General features: G+C 43.2%; 2 protein-coding genes across 17 annotated transcripts in view; both read right to left on the reverse strand.

Moving 5' to 3' along the window:
- Nucleotides 1-803: 803 nt before the first annotated feature.
- Nucleotides 804-11,071, reverse strand: LOC117640119 (gustatory receptor for sugar taste 43a-like). Its single transcript, XM_034376381.1, has 10 exons — nucleotides 10,946-11,071; nucleotides 10,040-10,190; nucleotides 9,594-9,778; nucleotides 8,616-8,727; nucleotides 6,618-6,906; nucleotides 5,348-5,479; nucleotides 4,425-4,708; nucleotides 2,068-2,139; nucleotides 1,865-1,954; nucleotides 804-952 (listed from the first exon to the last, which is right to left on the reverse strand). The coding sequence occupies exons 1-10, from the start codon at nucleotides 10,972-10,974 to the stop codon at nucleotides 851-853; spliced, it is 1,446 nt and encodes a 481-aa protein (XP_034232272.1). The 5' UTR covers nucleotides 10,975-11,071; the 3' UTR covers nucleotides 804-850.
- A 1,720-nt stretch (nucleotides 11,072-12,791) lies between these two features.
- LOC117639905 (SET domain-containing protein SmydA-8-like) overlaps nucleotides 12,792-22,781 on the reverse strand; it is a 16,688-nt gene continuing 6,698 nt past the window's right edge. For all 16 annotated transcript variants that reach the window (XM_034375918.1, XM_034375919.1, XM_034375912.1 and 13 more), the window contains 9 exons: nucleotides 22,001-22,160; nucleotides 20,841-20,944; nucleotides 18,985-19,164; nucleotides 17,057-17,212; nucleotides 16,632-16,773; nucleotides 15,536-15,682; nucleotides 14,125-14,265; nucleotides 13,293-13,459; nucleotides 12,792-13,092 (listed from right to left, as the gene is read on the reverse strand). In XM_034375918.1, coding sequence (XP_034231809.1) covers nucleotides 12,949-13,092; nucleotides 13,293-13,459; nucleotides 14,125-14,265; nucleotides 15,536-15,682; nucleotides 16,632-16,773; nucleotides 17,057-17,212; nucleotides 18,985-19,164; nucleotides 20,841-20,944; nucleotides 22,001-22,160 — 1,341 coding nt within the window. In that variant the 3' untranslated portion in view covers nucleotides 12,792-12,948. The remainder of the gene's footprint in view (nucleotides 13,093-13,292; nucleotides 13,460-14,124; nucleotides 14,266-15,535; nucleotides 15,683-16,631; nucleotides 16,774-17,056; nucleotides 17,213-18,984; nucleotides 19,165-20,840; nucleotides 20,945-22,000; nucleotides 22,161-22,781) is intronic.

The raw sequence follows: 22,781 nt of genomic DNA on the forward strand, positions 1-22,781 counted from the left end.
CTCGGTGCTATGCTGGTATCTTCGTATTTTCCGCATAGAGATGAATGCCACAGCAGCAAGGACCGACTTCCACTTAAAATGTGTCGGGATCGGGTGCCTGCTTTGATATCCTTTATGTTCCGTTCCCAAGTAACCACTTTGTCGTCCTACCCATTTCCGGGATTACCTCTGCAACGCGTCAGCGATCGCATATAAAATTTTTCGGGTCCAGACGAGTAATTTTGGAGGGCATCCACCCAGATTTGTAGTCCTACCTCGTTCCCGGGTGTTTTCGGAAGTTCGTATTGATGAAAGAAACACACAAACCGAGCGCAAATTCAGATCACACAGTGACGCTACACTCTACAAAAAATGTCCTGTCAACACCGTTAATTTATTACCAATGTTTGCTGTTATTCAATTCACGGCGTTTGCTGTGAACTAGTTCACGGCGTTCACTGTGATCTCGGTTACAGTGTTCACTGTGATCTGGCCACAGTAAACGCCGTGAATTGGAGCCGGATTTGCAGTACTTCGGTGCTCAGCGGCGTCAAACTCACAGTGTTTACTGGGGACCAGATCACAGTGAACACCGCGACCAAGATCACAGTGAATCCCGTGAGCAGATCACAGTAAACGCTGTGAATTGGCCTACAGTGAAAACTGGTAATAAATTAACGGCATTTACAGGACATTTTTGGTAGAGTGTATACCTCGTTTCCGAGAAGGTTGTGATGAGGTAGTCTCAAGAACTCAGCCAAGGATGAGAGAGCTTTGGTCACCATATATTTGCACATAAATTTCACATTGTTCAACAGCATTTTGCGTTCGGCCACCGTACGTATGAAAAATCCATTAAAAAAACTGATGGTTATGTTGCGTTCGTGCTTCTTTTGTCGGGGCTAGAACACGACTCTGAAGAACCTTTGATTTGAAGAAGCACAACCAAGTACGTAGCCACAGCTCCCATAACCTAAATACGAAAATACGGATGAATTCATAATTTCACCAATACCACTCAAATTGATAAATGTTATTGAGGTAGTATGAACGGAGTACGTAGAAGAAAATTTTGTCCTGCCATTGTATTTCATGAAAGAGATCGCACAAGCATTCAGAAGCTATTGGTGGACTCGCGTCCCGAAATCAAGGAAGCTCCGACCGCTGCAACTATGCGGCCGACCTTTTGAGCCCATTAGCCATGGAAGCACTTATTCCATGGCATAGTACGGTTGGGCAGGGCTGTAGGAAGTGGCAAAAGATCTAGGGAACTAGTACCACGGCAGTCACTATCTCATTGCGTTCCTACTTGGCCCATCATAAATATGACATCGATTTTGGACTGTTGAAAATGTACCTTCACTCTCACTCTAGGAACGTGACATCAAGTTGAAACAAATGCGACAAACTATCACGTTCCTTTGAGTATTGTGTCACATTCGTTTGAATATGAATAACCCAGTTATGATTGATTCACGACAAAACGAATGTGACAATGCTCAAAGGAACGTACAGTCTTCATCGGCAAAGAGTCGACCGGCAAAGAGTCGACTTAATGTGACGGTCCCCGCTTACGCGGCGGGGGCGAGCTCGAGCCACAATGGTTTTATGGCCCTCCCGAGCTCGGAGCACTACCGGAGCTTTTGTCTACCACCATGTGCTGTTTGGTTTTCGTGTCGGCAAAGAGTCGAAATCTGGTCCCGACCCGTCGACTCTTTGCCGATGAAGACTGTAACATGTTATCGTCACGTTAGTTTCTATGTGATGTCCCATTCCTGCAGTGAGAGTGTTTCTGCGAACACGGACCAAGCGAGTTTAAGGAGGCATTTCAAATCGCATTGACACTACCTTTTCAGCGCTCCTACTGCCCCAACCTGATACGCACCGAGACTGTCAAGGGAAGACCAAGTTCAAACATGCCGCATGCAGTAAAAGAGACGTTGTGGTGCATGAGCTGCATGGAAAATGCCTGAAGCTGAAACAAAGGACATAACCACCGGCATTATTTGACGCCCATGGCCAGATCAGATTTGGCTGGCCTGTGGACACATTCGGTCACGAGAGATAAAAAGGGGTCCTCCGTCTTACCTCCCTGTGGAGAGGACTGTCAAGCCGCACGTTGTTGAGAAACTTTCCCACGAGCGCCCCTGTCCTTTTTGCCTGCAATCAAACAAGTCACTTTACGAGGTTTGTTTCTTCTCTGGGAAAAACAACCAAATCGACTAAAAAATGACTATGGAATGAAAAAATGCACATTTTCAAATTTAAAAACTTCAAAAATTTGTAGCATTAAGAACAATTTGATTTTAAAAATTACTGAATAAATCTGTAATGTTCGTCGCAAGAACTTCCCCCCCGAAAATAGAAAGTCTTTCCATCCCAATGAAAGACGCAAGATTGGTAACGCTCCAAAAACTTTTCAAAGAATCAAATACATATTTCAGGTGGAATTTCAGCTTGAGAACTCACCACAGGTCTTATGACCAAAGTTTCAATCCTGGGGGATTTTTTTTCCAAGCCTACACTGAGAAAACAAATGCGGAGGATTCCGCACAATCTGATGCGGTGTAATTTTCTATCAATTTGACCGCACTAACTGATGCGGAGAAGATTGACTTCATTTACTCCTGCGGTGTGTGCCAAACTGATGCGGTCTCAGTTTTGACCGCATTAGTTGAGGTGGATTTGAAGATCCCACGATATTTACAGCAGTGGCAACTTCCCTTCCCAGTCCATCCTCAAAGTGGTTACGTTTACTTGGCCATATCATTTACTTCTTAAACAATATTATTTGGGAAACCAGTACATACCTGTCATGTAGATGTTTGTAACGCTGAGATGAGCGTAAAGTTAACAGCGATATCAGCCTCATTAAGTAGTTTTTTTTTAAATAAAAACCAATGATTGAAACTGCATTTTTTTAGAGATGAATTGTCACACAATTTGAAAACACAATTCAAAATTCTTTTTATCTTTCAAGTCCTCGGCAGTCTTCGGTGAGAACAGCACTGAGGTTTCCAATGTTGTCCAGCCCAGGGCAAGGTTGAGGTTAAGTTACCGGGTTGCTTTGGCACAAATATTTTCAATACTGCAATATAGAAGCATGTCAACACATGCGAAGCACTACAGTACAACTGTATTTTAGTAATATTCATAGTTTTATGCTTTAAAACATCCACAACTATTGAAAAATCGTTTTTTTACACAAAGAAAGTTCAAGACACACAATCTCATAGAGAACAACAAAACAAGCCTAACAACAAGAAGATGGTAGTGCCAACCTAAGATCTTGGGAACGTGCTAGCGTTAAAGTAAAACCAACTTTGGATGTATTTTAGGGATTTTTAAGGGAATGGTTTGTTTCTTAAAGCTTAAAATTTGACGAACGACTCACACAAAAGAACAACTTTATAGTTAACTTTCTGACTCATAAGATGTTATTTTCTTATGTTGGCACTCCTTTGTTTTTGTTTAGCTTATTTATTTTGTTGTTGATTTGTGTGATAGTGTCAGAGATTTGAAAGATTATTCCTTTAGAAAACGTTCTTGCAATGGTTTGGAATGATTCAGACCCTGAAATTATGAAATAACCTCAATCAAAGAAATGCTGTAGTGCGTCGTGTGCGTTGACTTGTTCAAATACAGCAGCACAGACAATTCTTCAGTCAAGCAGCCGGCGGGTTTAACCTTACCAGCATGCAGCATAGCCTGGCTCATGGAAACTAGTATCACCAAGAAGTTTGAGGCTAAAAATAATTTAAAGTGATGAATAACAATAGTTTGATACTGCATTTGGAACAATATCCAGTGTCAATCAACATTTTATACAGACAAAATTATTATTCCGTGGCTTGCTGTTTCAAACACAGGATATTTACTCATCGCAGCGTTACAAACATTTACATCAAAGGTATGTGTTAGTTAGTCAATGATAAGCATCAGAAGTAAATGAGAAGGCACAGTACATGCCATCCTTTTCTGGTTGTCCAGTAAGAGACGGAAAGTTGGTAGCAGCCGCTAGCTGTTTAGCTGTCATGAAATGTAGGACTCCGCATCTGTTCATGCGGTCAAAATGGAAACCGCATCAGGAAATGCGGTTAAATTTTACACCGCATGACTCCTGCGGTGAAATTGCATCAAAATCCTGGCTATTCAGGTGACCGCATCACTTCATGCGGTCACTTACCTAAACCGCATTTCAAATGCGGAATTCTCCGCATTTGTTTTTTCAGTGTACTTGCAAGGTGGGAGGGGGTCCCCTCTTCAGCGTGTATTCAGTACACACTTCGATATGTGTGCGTTGAGTGAGTACACACTTTAGAGCTCTATGAGTGTACTCGATAGTACACACTCCAGTTCTCAGTGTGAAACTTCAATTTCGTGCCGCCTTCGTTGCCTTTGGGTTCGCAGTGAAGGCCCACGGATTTAAAGATTGGTATGCCTACCTCATCCTTTGCCTTGGAGCAGTAAGTCACCAGCAAGAGCATCCGACTGACGTGGGCGAGCAGCCAGAAGAACTGGAGCACGACGTACGGCTCGCTGTTGGACAGCTGTCTCGGGCTGAGCATGAGAACGGAAGAGAAAAAGTAGGCCGAGATGACGGTGTGGAGCATCAGGTTCAGCATGTCGAGGAGGAGGACGGGGCCGTAGCGTTGCGACACGTTGGCGGAGCTCTCGCACAGGAGAACGTGAGCCTGCTCCAGGTGCCACAGGGGCAGTGGCATGGAACCTGCACACGGAAGAAAATCTCACTGGGAATGAATGGGTCACCGCCATCGCCCTTCCACCTGCATTCCAGGAACGTGACATCACGTTGAAACGAATGTGCACTCTCAGACCGCTGCTTAGCCGGGTTTACGCTCGTTTTAGGCCGGCAATAACGTAACGATTTTCGGTAACGTATGGTTTCCATCACGTGTGTTTTTGACGGGAGCATTTGCCGTCGGTTTATTTTACGGAAGACTCCTTATTTTACTGAGGAGGCCTCTTGCGTTATTTCGGGCCGAGTCGGAAGATCCAACGTGATGGAAACAAGGAAAGATTCTTAAAAAAATAAGGAATCCGACGCGCAAAATAAATTTTTGATCACTAGGGGGCCAGATTTTTTATGTACAAAAATTGGTTCGCGTTAAAGAGAAAAATGAAGAATAGAAAGACGTCCTCCTTTCCGTCGTTTGCGTTTCGTGATATGTTAGGTTGACCTGTACACGAACGTAAATAAGACGATGAGAGTACAAGGTCTTATTTCATGAACCTTATTTTACGGAAAAACCTTACGGCCGATCGTTACGTTATTGCCGGCCGAAAACGAGCGTAAACCCGGCTTTAATGAAACTTATCAACAAGAAATATCAGTTATGTGAATTACTTTGATGTTTTTTGTCACCGTCTTTATTTTCTCGAGAGGGGGCACGCTGCATCCACGCAACCTTGCCAGCCACGAGACCGGGTTTCCATTGGCCGCTGGGTAGAGGAACTTCTAAGTCTGGTGGCACACGCACTGAAAAAAAAGTGTAGTTAAATTTACCACACTGATCCTAGTTAAACGAGCATTAGTTGATATGACTAGAATTCTAGTCATTTTCACTAGATTTTTATATAGTTACATCTACCAGTATGGGTGTGGTAACATTTACCAGCCATCTAGTTAAAAATTCTGGTAGAATTTAGTAAACTGTTTTCTAATTGTCACCACACTTGTCAGCGCGCTTTGCAACAAACACCCGAATTTGGGCGTTAAAATAATCTTTCATTCTCAGTGACTGTCACGATTCGTTTGAAATGCTGAATTGTGGTCGCGTCACAATTAGGAGAATGCGAAGCGCTGATCAAAGGAACGCGAAACTTTGACATTCGTCTGTCACGTTCCTGATTTCCAGTATTGCCAACCGAAAACGAGTCTCCGTCGCACAGTGAGGCAGAACACCGCACTGTTAGAAATGAGCTCCGAAATTTTATGGAGAAAAACTCTATAATCGCGTTTATTAGACTCCATCCATTTTCCATCTTTTTTCGGAGAGATTTTCTCAGGGCTTGAACAAATGTTCCTCGGAGCATTAAGATGGGAATTAAAATGCACGTCATTTCTCAGATATGTTAAAGAGGGCTTCGCCGAAGCGTGTGGGCTGAAATGGCCAAAGAAGGGACAATCTCCTTCGAGCTCCTTTGAGTTATATCCTGTACGTTTCCCTTAGTATTATGAAAACGGAGCTGAAAAATAGAGGTTCGCCTTTCCCTCATTTTTTTGATTGGTTGCAAACTTTTTTTTTTCGTGATCTCCTGATAGTAATGCATGCAATCTTGTTCAAAATTTCGAAACTTTTCAGAGAAAGCCCAGAGTTTGCTTTTATGGAGAGCTCCATGCAGAAGTTTCGGAAAAACTCCATGTTTTTCCATTTTTTTTTCGGAAATTTCTGACAGTGGGAGGCCAGAACTATAGACGCGATTAGGGCTCCAGTGTCGTTGAACAGGACTCGAACCGAACGTGTGACCCCATCAATGGATTGCTCTCCGAACGAGGAATCCGTTGATGGGGTCATACTCTCGGCTCGAGTCCTGCCGTGCGACGCTGAAGCTCAAAACGCTTCTGGAGTTTAGGCCGCCTACACCGGTCTTCTGGCCGACTGTGCGACGCCTACCAGGCGTCCACGCAGGGCGTCGTCGGGCAGCGAGACATGCCGCCTCCAGGCGCGAGTTGAGGGTGCGGAATCGCTCGAAGATGGAGTGCGCACTGTCGGCGAACATGGCCTCCATGGTGTAGGTGAGGTAGTAGTTGGCCTGGCCCGTCAGGAAGAGCGACGCGTAGCCAGGGCCGCCGTCCTCCATGGCGCAAGCGACGTCCATGACGCCGACGCCCAGCAGCGCCATGAGGAACGCCAGCAACAGGACGGGCACTCGGGGGGCGCGCGACCGCAGGAGATCGTCAACCTTGAGTGTAGGGCTATTCGTCAGTGTTAACGCACTAGTGTTAGGGTCAGTTGGGGTAATTATGGGACACGGGGTAAAAATGGGACAGCTGTTTCTTGGTCAAGATTTGATATTTCAAAACACATATGTGTTTTGCATACCAAACGTGATGCTTTTATTGTGAAAATAACATTTGGTGTGGCACAAGTTCTAAAATGTCAAAATTTGATCAAGAAACAGCTGTCCCACTTTTACCCCGTGTCTTATAATTACCCCAACTGACCCTAACTTAAGGGGGCTCATACATGTTAAACACACTTTGTAAAAAAAATATTTTTGATGTAGATGGATCAAGATTTTACAATTTCTGTGTTAAACCCCTTTTAGATAATTGAGTAAGCTTCATTTTGGCTTAAAGGAAAGTGACTTTGGACATTTTTTGGAGATTTAGTCGAAACGTTTAAAATTTTGGTTCTCGTAAGATTTTGTTCGCATACTTGCTCAGATCTGTGGGGAAAAAATCAGGGAGACTCATCCCTAGTAGTGTCATAGAATTGACTACAATGGGCTTTATATCTGCAATAGTTTTCAAGAAAAAAAATAAAAACAATTTTTTGTTAAAAAATTTGTTTAAAAAATTGTTAAAAAAATTGTTTTTATTTTTTTTCTTGAAAACTATTGTAGATATAAAGCCCATTGTAGTCAATTCTATGACACTCTTAGGGATGAGTCTCCCTGATTTTTTCCCCACAGATCTGAGCAAGTATGCGAACAAAATCTTACGAGAACCAAAATTTTAAACGTTTCGACTAAATCTCCAAAAAATGTCCAAAGTCACTTTCCTATAAGCCAAAATGAAGCTTACTCAATTATCTAAAAGGGTTTTAACACAGAAATTGTAAAATCTTGATCCGTCTACATCAAAAGAAAATTTTTACAAAGTGCTTTTAACATGCATGAGCCCCCTTAAAGATAGTCTCTTTTTTCACTTTGAGTGAAATTGGGGGCGAGAGATAAATGATTGAGGAAGCGGAAGAAGGGATAGGAACTTGGCTCTTGGCTTATCTCTGAACTGAGTTTAAGACGTACTATTGTGCCTGAGAATGGTTTATATAAACATCATAACTCTAATTTCTTTGACTCAATTCCTGGCAGTTGAGGAGAAAAATCAACATGGAAAATGGATATAACTCAACTTGACCCCTTATACACCCTCAATTTAGCGGAAAATGGAAAAAAATCAATCGAGACAACATGACTCCGTTGAAAATTATGTCGGTAGGAGATGAAGAAATCCTCTACGGAGTCACCCAACGCTTCTGTTGTATCTCAGTATTTAATTTATGCTTCTTGAACTTTATCATGTACAACATTCATTCGTTCAGTTTTAGTTTTCCCTGCTTACAGTTTTTGTGTTTCTCCTGAAAAATGGTCTAAATGGAGTTATCCCCTTCTTCCGCTTCCTGGATCAAATTCACCTGCACTTCAGGTAACGTCCCAGAAGGTCATATTCCAGGATGCCGCGCACGATAAGATATTCTGAATGAGACGCAGTGCATTGTTACCATGTTTGACCGCTTTATGGATTGAAAGTGATTCGAACAGTCCTATGCTGGTTCAAAGAAATCCGCGGACATTGAAACGAGCTTCACATTGCTCTCTCACACGATTAAAAGTGTAACATCACATTTTTTGCATGACAGAAGTGAATGAAACTTGCTCGCATTTACCGAACTTATCTGCTCAACGAATGTGGCAATGTGTTCTCGCGCCAACCAGGCTTGAATAACGGCCATATTGCCGCACAGCGTGATGAGCACCAAGTCGCATGTGGTTACCACCCTAGGAAACAAATTTTCAATTAAAATATCTCTTGTAGGTTACGAACGTAAAAGTAGTGCCTTTTAACTAAATCAGCCAGTTCATAGCCCGTCTTTAGGTAAGACATGCTATAAATAAGTGTGCACATGGCAAGTAAACTTACTTGCGACCATCCTGCTCCACAATAGGGTACTTTCGTAGATCCCTGAACGGGAAGCACACAGACGCCATGTTGGCGGAAGTAGATCCAAACTTGACTTGGGAAAGATACGTTAGTCAAACGTATCGGCCACACTTGAACATAAACAGTCGTTTGATACTTGTTTGCAGTGCATATGTGTTTCGCGAGCAATATTTGTACAGCTCGGCTATAGATTTAGATCCGAAGGGAGGTTAGTTTCCGGCCAATTTGGCGTCTGCTGGTCTGCTTGCTTCCGGTGCAGGATCTACGAAAGTACCCTATAACACAGGCACATGTCATAACCCTTTTCTATAGCATGCCTGTCAAGCAGACAATAATAAGCGCCAAACTTTGAAACGGTCGAATGGGAGTGCCCCCTCCAGCCGCTGTACAGATTGATCCAAAATGCTCTCTACCTTCTTAGTACACGCGTTATTGGTTTGACGGATTTAATAGAAAACGAATGAAGACTGTCAACTTGGGTGCACACACTCTTGAGGATTTTGAACGCGTTTAAACCCTAACGAAGTATTTTGAACAAATATAAGGTACAAACTATTTCGTTTGTTAATGCGAAGAAATACTTCGTAAATTTCGAAGTATTTTCCTTGTGTAAGCTTATGTATGCTCAAAATACTTTGTTAAAACTAGCTACTTTTCTTTGTAAGGACTAAAAGACATAGTTTGTGAGGTTTTCGGAGTGAACCTGTCGGTTTTGGTGGCCATGTGGGGACTAGTGTTGCGCAAACTGCGCTGAATGTCCTCGTACAACGACACCATGCTGCACGGCACGAGCACCAGGACCAGAATTGCGGAGTATGCGGCCCACGTCCTCGAAGGCTGCAAGGCGTCCTGGACGGTGCATCTACATCGTCGTTCCGGTGGGGCCTGCTGGAAAGTAAGTAAAAAAAATGGAACTAGTTTCTGGAAGTCTGACGAGGCTACCGGTTTGCGTTCATCATATCAAAACACACAAAACAATTAACGAAGGATCTGTTTTAAGACTAAAAACAAGAATCAGTTTTATAACTACTAACAAAGTGAAGTGTTGTAGAATTGCTTCTTATTTTACGATTCAGAATCGGTGGCTCGAGGGTCGTTTATACGGACCGAGAGTGCGGTTTAAAATTTTGCCTCGTCCGTTGCACCCACCTGCTCTCTCCCACCAAACACGGTCTCGGTCGACACAACGTGGATTCCTTCGACGGGAAAACTCTTGTTTAACTCCTTGTATTTGACATTGCAACGGCAAGTCCCGAAAGTCATGGGAATCTGTCCCATGATTCGCCCCAGGGTCCACAACCTGAAGCAAGTAACTAAATAGTAGTATTCACACCATATTTGGGCCTTGAAACGGACAAAAAGCTAGGTTTAATGGACTAAATACATTGCACAATGAACAAAATTGTGCATAGCTAAAGAAAAATTAGTACATGTAACGTTTGCACAGAAAACTTTATGGCAAGAGATATAAAGTCAATACGAGACTGAGAGTGTGATAAGCAATACGCAAAATCAAAGTAATTCTGTTTATATACTTGTGCTCCGGAAGACCAGTTCAAAAACATTTTTACCCAATATTTATCTCTAATGGTCTTTTTTGAACCTTTAGGGCAGGTCAGTGGTCGCAGACTTTAGACCTCAGACAAAACGACAAACCAAAGGCAAATCGTCGAAAAAAAGATCAAATAATTATTTGACGCGAAAGCGCATTCCCTGTGGCAAAGAGGTACGGAAAGTTCTGTTATTTTATTTTTTTTGCCAAGATTCTCCGTAGCCCTCTCATCAATACGGAGAAGACTGTACGGTCCTTCGGAAAACACTAAGGTCCTACGTAGAATATTGAGAAGGGGGCTACGGAGAAAACCAGAAGCTGTTTATAGAATTTTCCGTAGCTTCTTGTCACGGTGATTGGATTGGGTACCGACTTTGCCAGCGTACTCCCCTTAAATATCCATCCTGCCCTATTCCGTGGAACATTCATTCCCCGTCCTACCAACTCTCCCATTCCAGGGGCGTGACATCACGTTAGAACGAGGGTGACAAAATACCGCGCACCAGTCTCGCTTTACTTGCACAAAATCCATGCTGGCTCCGTCGGCGGCCACCGTCCACGGCACGTCACTGATAGAGGGCTAGAATTGTTCTCGCTGTCACCGACTAGCGCGGCCGAACTCATTGGCTCGATGCCGCGCCCAAACACTTCGGTGCGCACCAGCTGACTGACAGGCCGGGAACGAGCGTAGTTGAACTTCCTGCCACCCTGGTCAAGGTCGCGTCGACTGACATTAAGGAGACCAGCTCGCCGTTGAGTCCTTGGAAAGAAAACAACGCCTGACAAGGGTGCCGAAAGAGGAGGGGAAGGGGAACCCCTGCCTAGGGTGGTTGTAAATTCCGCAAGTAAATGGTACCGACTAGGAGCGCTCGATCTCCGAGGATGATCTACAAAAGAACCCCTCTGCCAAATTTGAGCGAATTCGAACAGTATTTAGGAGTTGCGCAGCGGCCTCGAAGTTTTTCATACTAGATTTCCGTAAAATATGCTGAATATCCAGTAAGGAGGTCGCAATCGACTATGACCTATAAGACCTTTTCGACTCAGAATATCAAAAAAACATATACCTGCGTGATTTCTATACAAAATTGTCACATTTTGAAAACCGACTTCTGCCAGGGGCAATTTAAGAAAAATTTTGACGGCTCCACAGTTTCCAGATTTATTTATTTCAAGATGAAATTCTGTTTACAATTTAAAAATTCTAATAATCATCACACTTTTTTGTGGGCCCTCCGCCCTCCCCCTTTTCGAGTGACAACAAACGCGCTGTTTGTCGGACATTTTAATCCGGAAATGAAAACTCGCGAAGCCGGTGATCTTCCGATTCCGGCTCGCTGGTTTAATGAGTTGTCATCCGCATCTTCCCCGTTTTGCTCGCTCGCGAGCTAGAAGTGTCATTTTTCGCACTGCGTTTTTCAAGAAGAAATCGCTTAGGTTACGCTCAACTAGACAGTGTTTTCGTCAGTTTAGAATAGAGAAGCAGACGCAAGTTTTCCGAGGGGGCAACCACTCTAGAACTCTTGTGTCCCCTTAGCGCCATAAATCTCTGGGAAATCAGAAATCTTGCCCCAAAAAAGGTCAAAAACAAGGTAATTTGGGTGGAATATCGGTTGAAATCTTGCGAAATCCGACGAAATCTCTATCCTTAAGAAATCTTGTGTCCCCAAACATCCAATGTGGTTGCCCCCTCGAAGTTTTCTCCCTTGTCACCCGAAAGTACGCCTGACGCGGTTGGGCACGAAGGTAGTTAGACCGTTCGATACTTAGCTGCCACCCTCCCCCAATCCACTCGCCCCGGCCGCGTCAAAGACCCTTGAGTGATCGCTCACACTGTTGCTCACCAGAGACAGTGGACGTAGTTTGCCTAGTATTGATTCTGTGAGAACCCAAACGCTACGAATATAGCGTCAATTGGTGCAATGCAAAAGCATTGCACATGAAGTGCAATGCCTTCCCATGCCCATGCATCATCATAGGGCATTTTCAGGACGTATTGCATGTATGGTGCGATTTCTCAATGCATTGCACCATTCGTGCTATATTCATAGCGTTTGGAATCTCAGTGTTGTTTGAAATGACAAACCCCCTCCTCTCCAATGAATTTTCGATTCATTCAGTTTGATCAACATCCCGCATGAAAATCTTTTTCCGAAGCGTAACTGTTATGGATGGCAAATCGCTTCCAATCCTCAACATTTAGAAACTTGGTTCAAACGGTTGTTTTTCATGGTCTTGAGCAAAGAAATGCCTTATGCATTGACTGAAATCTCCAAGGCAGAATTTCAACTTTCAGATTGGAAATGCTGTTGCAGGTGCATTGATGAAGGAAGTAAAATGTGGCAAGAATGTGACTTGTAACGTAGTCGCTTTATTAAAAGAAACACAAATGACAGAAAAGGTTGTTCGAAATATTCACTGCTCTGTGAATGCTCCTCTGTTCTCAAACACAGAACTAGAATAATAAAAAAGGAATCACTAAAAATAACACTGTTGAGTAAAACAGCTAGACACGCTTATTCAGAATAAAATCTCCGAAAGGATCTTTTGCCAACGAATCCTTGTCTCTTTTGGAGAAGAGGACGTCACCAATCGCCTTGTTCAGTTCGCGCACTCCATCCTTCCACGTGGTGACGTAACGAACCAGATCCTGAAACAGCACAGACACTGTTAGAAGTGGTGATTGTTGAAAAACAGGCCCTTCTTTCTTCCTATTTCGTAGAAGCGGGCAAGTAGTGCCGCCGCACAGAAAAAAAAAGTGAATTAATTTTCATTGCATTGTAGGGAAGCCATAATCATTACAATGTAATCAGGCAACTGCCATTTCGAGGGGTCACAGAGCGAACTCACCTCAGAGTGCTGGGACGCCAAGTTCTTCTCAGCCGTCCGCAAACGAGAAAGCACTAGCCAGCGCAGCTCCACCAGTGTAGTGACGCGGTGCCTGTTCGTGCCGGGCATCAGCCGGTCCAGAGCTTGCAGTTGGGCGCGCGTCACCTCCTCCCAACGTTCCATGTCACCTGCAACGTTTAACAGTTATCTTATGACAACACTGAATGTTTATGCACTTTTATTGTCCACAATTGACTACGGCCGTATTTCTACAGACACACGAAATGTTATGTACAATTCTGGACAAGACATCACAGTTTTTTTTGTGCACACGAAATTTTCGTACAATTTTCGTAGGAGAAACTGCACATTATTCGTCATTTTTGTACAAAATTGTACAAAATTTTGTACAAGTTTGTACGAGTTCGTGTGCACACACAACTTTGATGTCTCGTACAAAATTTGTACAAAAACATTTAGGGTGTGCGCAAGCTATGTAAACTTTTAAACGTAAATTAGGGAGAAGATTTCCATATTGTGCTAAAGTATTTATACACTGCAAATAACATCGAAAGACTTCGCGCCAAAATATGGCGAGACATAAAAACAAATCTGAACGAGGTTTGTAGAACACAGTGGTTTTGGTTGCCTCCTATGAGTGAGAAATCACCGTGAACTCGCGGTACAGCCCGACGGCCATGTTTTATTTCAAACGTGTCATGCTACACCGTGATTCTCGAACAAAAGCCCAAACCGGAACCAGACCAGGAAAAGTTATAATTATAGTGCCTTTAGAGTATTATATGAGTTCAAAATTAAAAGGCCTACGTGAGAAGCCATTTCGAGTACTCACGCTGGTTAGCTCTGCCTCTTCGCTTGAAGCTTTCCCTGATGTACTCACGCGCACGCAACACCACTGCGTGAGTGGGGTGCAGCGGGCCGCGAGGGTACAACTGCTCCGCCACGAAACTCAGCAAAGAGTCTGGCGACGAATCTGGAAATAAGGATCACGAGTAGGAGAAATTCAAAAATGTCTTTTCTCCTGCAACCGCAATTGTAGAAGACACTCTTATCCCAGGAACCTCACACCACGTTGAAACGAATGAGACAAAGTGTCACTCAATCCGTATTTTATCAATATTCATTACTTATTGTGCACATTAATGGACTGTAATTTAACTAACAGTTTATTTGTTTAACTGATTTGATCCATGGAGCGGAAGAAGGGTATAACTCAATTTACATCACTTTTCAGGAGAAACAGAAAACTGCTTGCTGGGTAAATTTAAACTAATCAGATGAATGGTACAATTGCATTTTTGTCATGAAGGTCTAAGAAATAACTGTGAAAATTTTCAAAAGTGTAGCATCACTCTGTGGACGGTTTCTGTGATTTAAATCTTTGCGTTGGAATGGACTACAGAACCCTGTTAACTTAGTTCTCCCAAACAAGGTGGAATTTAGAGCCAATTTAAGTGGAGCTGAGGTCTGCATAGAGTCTGTATTTCTGTGGTGCAGTTTTGGAGTTACCTCTTTTTTCCAAATTGTGATGGGGAGTAAGTTGAGTTGATTCCAATTACATTAGATTCATAAAGACACAAGAAGAGTTATCTCGTTTTGCTATTTGGTGCAATGGAGTTATGTGGACATCGGTTGGGTTAGGTTAGATTAGGTTGCCCAATATTGGAACCCAAGGGTCATTTTATGGGAAATTTCATGCTTTTTCAGATGCATTTTACCGATTGGTAAAAAGTTAAAAACTTTGGCAGCAATCGTGCGCGCAGTGACACCATGTAATTTTGCAGACCATTTTTGCATAGAACACAAAACATCCTAATTCAATGCTAAAACAAAATAATTTTTTTTCAAAATGTTGTAAAAACTTCCCTCTTTAAAATGGTACCTGCCGTATGTCTCTGGCATTCATACTTATCTTTCTATTAACGTCTAAACAGGAGGTTCGAAAATCGTCAAAATACGTGCAAATAACGCTACTGCCCCCTTAAGAATTGGGTGAAATAAATTGGTGTAATGATTCAAACCATCTTGAGGCACAATTATAAGATGAAAACTCAATTTGGAGATAAGCCAAATTATTTCCTTCTTCCGCTTCATGGATCATGTGTCAAGACGAAACTGATAGTAATGATACCGAATGATACTAAAACGAATAAAAATGTTAATATGCTCATTATGTCCAATAACGGCTGTACTTACGTTATTCAACAAAAAAAACTCGGTACTAGTCTGAGAGTGCGTCTTACCCTTCTGCATGAGCTGCTCCAGCCGATTCCTTGCCCCTTGGGAGACTGCTTCGACCTGGGCCACCGTCATCTGGGCACCGCAACCGGTGCAGGACCAGCGACGGTGCTTGTCATCGTCAGGCACCACCAAACACTTCTTCCCGTTTCCTGCACACATGAGGGCGTTCTTTGTAGCGGAAATTGCGCGGAGCTACGGTGCGTTTTCGCGTTTTCATGCAACAACGCCGACATGTGTGCATATCAATTAAACAACGCAACTACATACTAAATGTTTTTGTACTAATTCAGTACGAGACATCACCGTTTTTAGTGCACAAGAACTTTTCGCACAAATTTGTACAAAATTTTGCACAATTTTGTACAAAAAGGGCGAAAAATGTGGAGTGTTTTAGACGAAAATTGTACGAAAATGTCGTGTGCACAAAAAACTGTGATGTCTCGTACAAAATTGTACATACCATCAAGTGTGTAGCTGAGATCGCACTCTGCAAACCTTACTATTTTAAACAATAGAAACATAAGTTTTGATCTGACAAAGTATTTTGAGCATACATGAGCTCAGGCAAACTTTGTAAACATTAAAAATGGTTTCTGGTTTTACCAGGAACTTCCTGGAAATCGCGTTTGTCTCTACCGCAGACTTCCTGAGGAAAAAAAAACAAAAAAAACGGAACTACGCGTTTTTACCGTGTGAGGTTTTTAGCGTGCGGACCATGCAATTGATTTGAAAACAAGTAGTTGCACGTTATGCCAATTTTTTCTAGAATGTATGACAAAAAAGGTCTTTATTGCCCAAAATGGCGGCAATAGAACGTAAGGGATGTTGAGCCCCTCGAAAAGACTATCGCGTGAACAACCAAAAACATCAACAATTGGCCATTATGAAATTTTGTGAAAGAAAACCCTTGAGTTTACCACATTTTGGAAAAACAATTTCGAATAGAGTTTCAACCTCTCAGTTGACCTTGTTAGATAGCCCAAGTTAGCAGATAGTGCCTTTCCATAGCCAGGCAGACCGCTCTCACATTTGAACGACTGTGGCAAAAGCACAACCTATGAAACACGGGCGATAAAAAGTTTCCTGGAGTTGGCTTACCTGAGCAGTTGGCGCAGCAGGGAGACCCCACGTACATGCCGAGTTCTGTAGGATCACGGCAACGCACGCAGTCACAGTCGAGGCCCCACTGACCGGCAACAACCCGACGGCGCTGCAGTGTCTCGTCATACCATTCACAGAACTGGCGGAAAGTCCAATCATTAATAAAGATTCATCCTCCATTCACAGGCAAGAAAATGCGAAACGCCCCCTAGGAATGGACGAACAACCTCAAGCTACCCTAACCGAAGAGTGTAACTACAAAACAAAACAAAAAATCACAAAACATGAAATCAATTCTGAAAATTTCGTCCTATTGATCTTTTGAACTTTTTAAACCCTGAGCGGGTGCTCGTCATAGACTAGTTTCGTTTCTCTCTCGCGAACCGTCAACGTGGCCTTGCCTGGTCAGTGCAGATTCTTACCCGAACTGGATCGGTGAGATGTTCCCCAGCAACAACGTCCCTCGTTGTAACTACGACGTACTCATACGTCTCCGGGCTCAACAATTTTTCACCGGTGTTGGGAAAACAGCTGTGTTTCCTGAGGGACATCCCAACGTACAGGCCTGAAAAGTAAGTCTGGAACAAACAAATAACAAATACTTAAGTCAGGAATAGACAAGTTACAAACATTGAAGCCGGTAACAGATAAGTAACAAATATTAAAGTCGGGAACAGACAGGTAACAAATATTTAAGTCGGGAACAGATACGGAACAAATAATAGTTGGTCATATCTGTTCTTTTATGGCCCGCCCCTTTATTCGAAAAATAGGGGGAGAGCCTATGCATTTGCCTTCGTGTCTGTGTGTCGTTGTCGTCGTCTGTAAGGAGGGAGTTGAGCTAGAGTTCCCAAATTTGGAAGGCACTGTAGGAGTGCCTTGGATCTTCAAAAAAGGGATCGATCGACTAAAAGATTTTATTGTGGTTTTCGATAGATCTCGCTAAGACCTTTCCAACGAGTGGTATGAAGGGGGGTCTACGAGCCCGCCTTCGGCAGTTATCACGATCAGTATCTTCGAAAAAGGGGGTCGACCGACTGAAAAATATGTATTGCAGTTTTCACAGTAGAAACGGTTCCTGGTTTTCCAAGGAACTCCATGGAAATCACGTATATCTCTACCATAGGCTTCCTGGGAAAACCAGGTACCGTTTTTTACTGTGTTCGATAGATCTTGCCAAGACCTTTTAAACGAGTGGTCGGAAGGGGGGTTTACGAGCCCGCCTTCGGCAGTTATCGCGATCGGTTATCCCTATCCACAAAAAAGAGGGTCGACCGACTATAAAAATTTGTCCATATTCGGCCATATTTTAAGTAGAAGCGTGGGCCTTGGTCACGATGATACATTGATAACTTTGTGTTATACTCTAAATGTCTAACAATGAAATTTGACCTGTGTTATTCGTATGTTACAGTGAATTCGGCGCAAGCATAATACGAAGCAATATTTCTTCGTATAACGAATCTTTTTCGCTTTTACATTGTAACATACAAAGAAAAACCTTCGTAACACGAAGAAAAACCACCTTTGTATTATGCTTGCGCCATTTCCTTCGTATTATGGGAAATTTCTCCGTAAGACATTTAGAGTGTACCACCTCATGGGGTGTCCGATGCGAGGGCCGAAGGCCCGAGGAAAGATCGCCGGCAGGCCAAGCTGGGCCGAACCGAATTGCCGGCGCAGCGAAGCGCTTCGCTGCGCCGGCGGAGGGGCGGGCCCTAGCTTGTGTCGGTTCCATAAACTCACACAGTGAGATTCGTGGACGTGACGAATTGGGTCGGTGCGTGGGGCGCTTTGGTGTTGAAAATGCCTCAAAGATAAAATAAGCAGCATTTCATTGTTCACTGTAGGAAAAACCCACGGGAAGAGGTACAGGCACCGTCTGGTGGACAATTTGCCTGGTACCACTGTACCTCAGCCAGTACTGGCTGAGGTACGATGCCTCCATGCATGCCTTGCATTTCGATAAAAGGAATCTGAGCAGATGAGAGCAGATGAGTAGCGGGATGATGCAATTTTAACTAGATCCGACTGTGGTACAATTTTGTGTCAGCCAGGCGGGACGAGGACGAGTTGTCTGATGAAAGTACAATTTGCAGCAGGCGTTGGACACGGAATGTGTCGTCAGACGGCAGAAAAATTGCATCACCGTCCGGATCAAATGTGCTTAAAATTGCATCATCCATGTGCCAAAAATGTCCCATGACATTTAAGGTGAAGCGTAAACAAATAGTGCTTACAGAGGATAACACAACGCTTCAGTTCTACCGGTGAAAATGCAAAAATGAACCAAGTGTCGTGTTGGAGCGCCCTGAACTCCCTTGCAGTGGCCAGTGGCCGGTGTTCATACCTGCGATATCTGTGTCCGTCCGGTCACGCCCTGCATGTCTGCCGAGTACAAGGAGGTGATCAGAGCGCCCATCCGCAAGTCTGCTTCCGACAGACGGACGCCGACAGTCCGGCGCAGATACTGCAGCACGAAGTTACATTCGATGTTCATTGCAGCCTTGAAGGGCGTATTTAGAGACCCCTGCGAACAATGCAGAGTGTTACAACGTATTCAAAAATAGACGATGAAGCCTTTGCCGTCGAGCAGACGATTCAAGAGGGAGCAAGGTACACAGCGACTGATCATCAGCGCTGTTAGGCCTCAGCAGACCTAGACCTCTAGCGTTCGAGTAAGCAACTACAACAAACACAGGACTCACACTGCAAACCTCACATGCGGGCTGTGTCTTATGTGAGGCAGTCACCCTCTACTTGAGGGTACGCGGAGCAACTTCCGTGGAAGTATTACCCATCCCAGTTTGATGAAAGTGAGGTTCGTTGCCTTTTCGTGTCTTCCTTTTCTCTCTTTATGCAGGATTGTGCATAAAAAAATGCACACTGGTAAAACTAAACCGTAACTCTATGCTTGATATCACCCAAGGAAGCTGCATGCCAAATTTGGTCAAGATCGGACCACGAGAAGTCCTCGGACGGACGGATGAACGGGTGCACGGCATGCATTCTATACTATATACCCGTCCCTCCGATATATTTTTTTACAGAAATACGCGGTACGGGCCCAAAAGGAACCAAAAGTATCATTCTTTCGATTTTAAGGGGGGACCCTGGTGAAAAAATCGCCAAAATTCCAAAAAATAGTATTTTCAAAGTTCATAGATAAAAATGTGCATAGAAGGTTTCAAATTCAACAGGTTGAACACCTTTAAGCTAAGTGGGTAGTTTCTTTATCATTTGGAAGGATATAACATTGAGATCAGTTGTCGTTGGCTTCTACGCTCAACTTCACAGCATTGCTCAGTCGACAAAAAAATTTGTCGTAGAAAGACTTCCTGCATTCCTGGTTGACACCTACATGAGTCGTCTTGCATGGACTCTATTCATTGATGACTTGTCGACAAATTTTAGTGACGGAATCTTGATATCAGCCCTACTTTTTTTTTAAACACACCTAAAAGTTTGAAAAAAGGGGAAAAAATCACTTTTTAAATTAATGTTGAAATTTGAAAACTCATATCTCAGGACAGAAGTTGAATTTGAAAATTCCGTCACTAAAATCTCTTCTATACATCTTTAGGATAACCCAAAAAAAAATTCAAGACTTTCCGTCCCAATGAAAGACGCAGGAAGATTTTTCTCCAACGCTCCAAAAAACACTAAAAAGCCACTTTACTCAGAGACCGTTGAACATTTTGGGTTGAATTTTGTTTGGGGAACTCACCTTAATGAACCTCATAATTAAGCAAAGTTTCATCTTTCTGGGATTATTTTGAAGCCTACTTGAAAGTTTCACCAGGGTTTCACCAAAGTTTCACCCTTAAGTGGTGTCAGGCAACACAGGCATGTGAGCGAGCCAGGCACATGGCAGGTTCTACTCGTTGAAGTGGACATGCCACGCCACGCACACGACCGAAGGGTGAATCACTAGTGTACTGTGTACAAATTTCCCCATTCTCAGTGTACTCACAATTTTTAAAAGAGCAAAATTCGCTCATCTTTTACACGATTTGGCGTTGTGCGTCGTCTAAACCGCTAAATAAAGCCAAAAAACGTTTAATAATGTGAAGTTTATGAGTGTGAGAGGGTGTACTCACACGTACTCATGTACTCATGTGTACACCGGAACGCTGAGTGATTCACCCCTCGCACACGACTGAGTTTGCAGAGTAAAGCAAAAAGAACCTGCATAATTACGCATACCAATTTACGCTGCAGATGCTGCAGCAGTGGGTTGTCGGGAATAGCCAGCGTGGTTCGCAAAATTGCCACAGCACGCGGAAATAGAAACTTCGTGGCAAGTGCAGCTGAGAACAGAGAATTGAAACAAATTAGAGGTGATTTGAGTCCCACCTTCGCACACAGAAACCCAAAGCGTGCACTCACGTACACACTTAAGTTTTCAGAGCAACGCAACAAACTGAGCACGAGCATTTACAACTACACACAGAAAATGACCATTTTAGGCAAGCCTTAAATGCAGTCCCAGAGTGAGGGAAGCCGTAAGCCTGTTTCGGGCGTGAGACCGAACAGGGAAGGAGCTCAACACATTTCACCAAGGACAAGCTCACCTGTGTTGCACCATGATGAAATCTTCAAGGTTAGAGTATCGCTTCACAATTATTCTAGCTTACGTCTCTTTTCAGTAATGTATTTGTCTCAACAAGAAAAATAGAATGCATGCATGCTACAGGCTTGAATAAGAAACGTAAACGCTATGAGTCCATAAACACTTCTCAAGCTCTTGTCTTTCTCATCCATGCATCAGGCGTGCTGATATTTTATGTTTTTGCTTTTGGAAACAAATTCTCAAATTCATTTCTGTGCATTAATGCTCATGGACAGGCTTTGGCTGAGCGGAGCACCCTCCCTCACGGGGGCCACACTTTGGCCAATAACACATGATAAACGTATTTTATTTTTTATTTATTTTAATTTTTTTTGAGGGGGAGGGGGTCATTCCAGTTCTAAAAATATATGTACACGCTTAGAATCTTACAAAGAATTTTCAGCATACGCAGTAAACTAAATTACTTTGTCGTGAGAAAAAAATTTCGTAAAATAAGAACTATTTTCTTTGAAACCTTACGTATGCTAAAAGTACTTCGATATATGAAGCCACTATATGAAGCTATGAAACAACTATGTGAAGCTAGTAAGGCTTAAATGGTCTTAAGGTTTTCAGGGTGTATGTATATATTTTTTTTCGTTGTATTTTTTTTTTTAAACTGGAACATCAAATAATAGTGCTGTTGTTACATTGACAGCAAAGCCAGTTTAGAGTCCTTAAATGCCTAGTCAGATCATTGCATCGTTCATGGACAAACGCTATTCCAGCCTTGACAGTCCAAACGTGAACGTACCCACGGGCACCTTGTACTTGGCGCGCTGGAACTCCCGGCACTCCGCCTGATGGTCCCAGGACTCGCTGCACTGCCGGCCGCACGCAGGCAGCCCGCACTTGGAGCACTGCGGTGGCGGGTTCAGATGGCTCATGTCGACGCCACACTCCACACACAAGAGCTGCAATCACAAGCAAAGCATCGCAAAGATGTTTCGCGAACTATCCACCAATACACTGCTCGCGCTAACTGTTTAGGCACAATTGTAGCATTAGTTTGAACCTGTGCAACGTTTTTTTTCGCATTAAATTGTGGTATTAACATTAGTTTTTACATTCCACGTATGCATTAAATCGTGTAAGATACACATAAGAAAATCCACATAGACATTTGGTATGCACCAAACTGAAATGTTAAACAATTTGGGGGGGGGGGGGGGGTTACTGAGCGATTCTCACGTTTCGGGGTAGTTTTGGCGTCTCTGATTTGCCGAAAGTGAAAAATATCCAATTAAGTTTTTCTGATTATTGGGGTCCTGGATGATACTAGAGTTATGGCAATGGTATTTATAGTAAAGACCTTGTACTACCTTCCTAAAAACATGAGCCATAAGGTATTCCCACACGTTTTAGTGGGTGTTTTGATCACGGAAATTACGTTATCACGGAAGTTACAAAGTGTGAAAATCGGCTTTAACGGCTGACTCGGGCTTGCTGTGGCTTAAAGTCGTTCCAGGGTCAAATGATACTCTAAGCCCGACATTTCAGCGGAAAATTTTTTCACCTAGTACTGCTGCAACATT

Source organism: Thrips palmi, unplaced genomic scaffold, assembly GCF_012932325.1.
Source record: "Thrips palmi isolate BJ-2018 unplaced genomic scaffold, TpBJ-2018v1 HiC_scaffold_12, whole genome shotgun sequence".
NCBI lineage: Eukaryota > Metazoa > Arthropoda > Insecta > Thysanoptera > Thripidae > Thrips > Thrips palmi.

Excerpts from the sequence above, each read along its gene's own strand:
- LOC117640119 (XM_034376381.1), bottom strand. The coding sequence starts at position 10,974 with ATGGATTTTGTGCAAGTAAAGCGAGACTG. Across the intron at positions 6,907-8,615 it reads TCGTTGAGCAGATAAGTTCG|GTTGACGATCTCCTGCGGTC; the intron begins GTAAATGCGAGC and ends CCTACACTCAAG. Across the intron at positions 2,140-4,424 it reads GCTCCAAGGCAAAGGATGAG|GCAAAAAGGACAGGGGCGCT; the intron begins GTAGGCATACCA and ends GTTTGATTGCAG.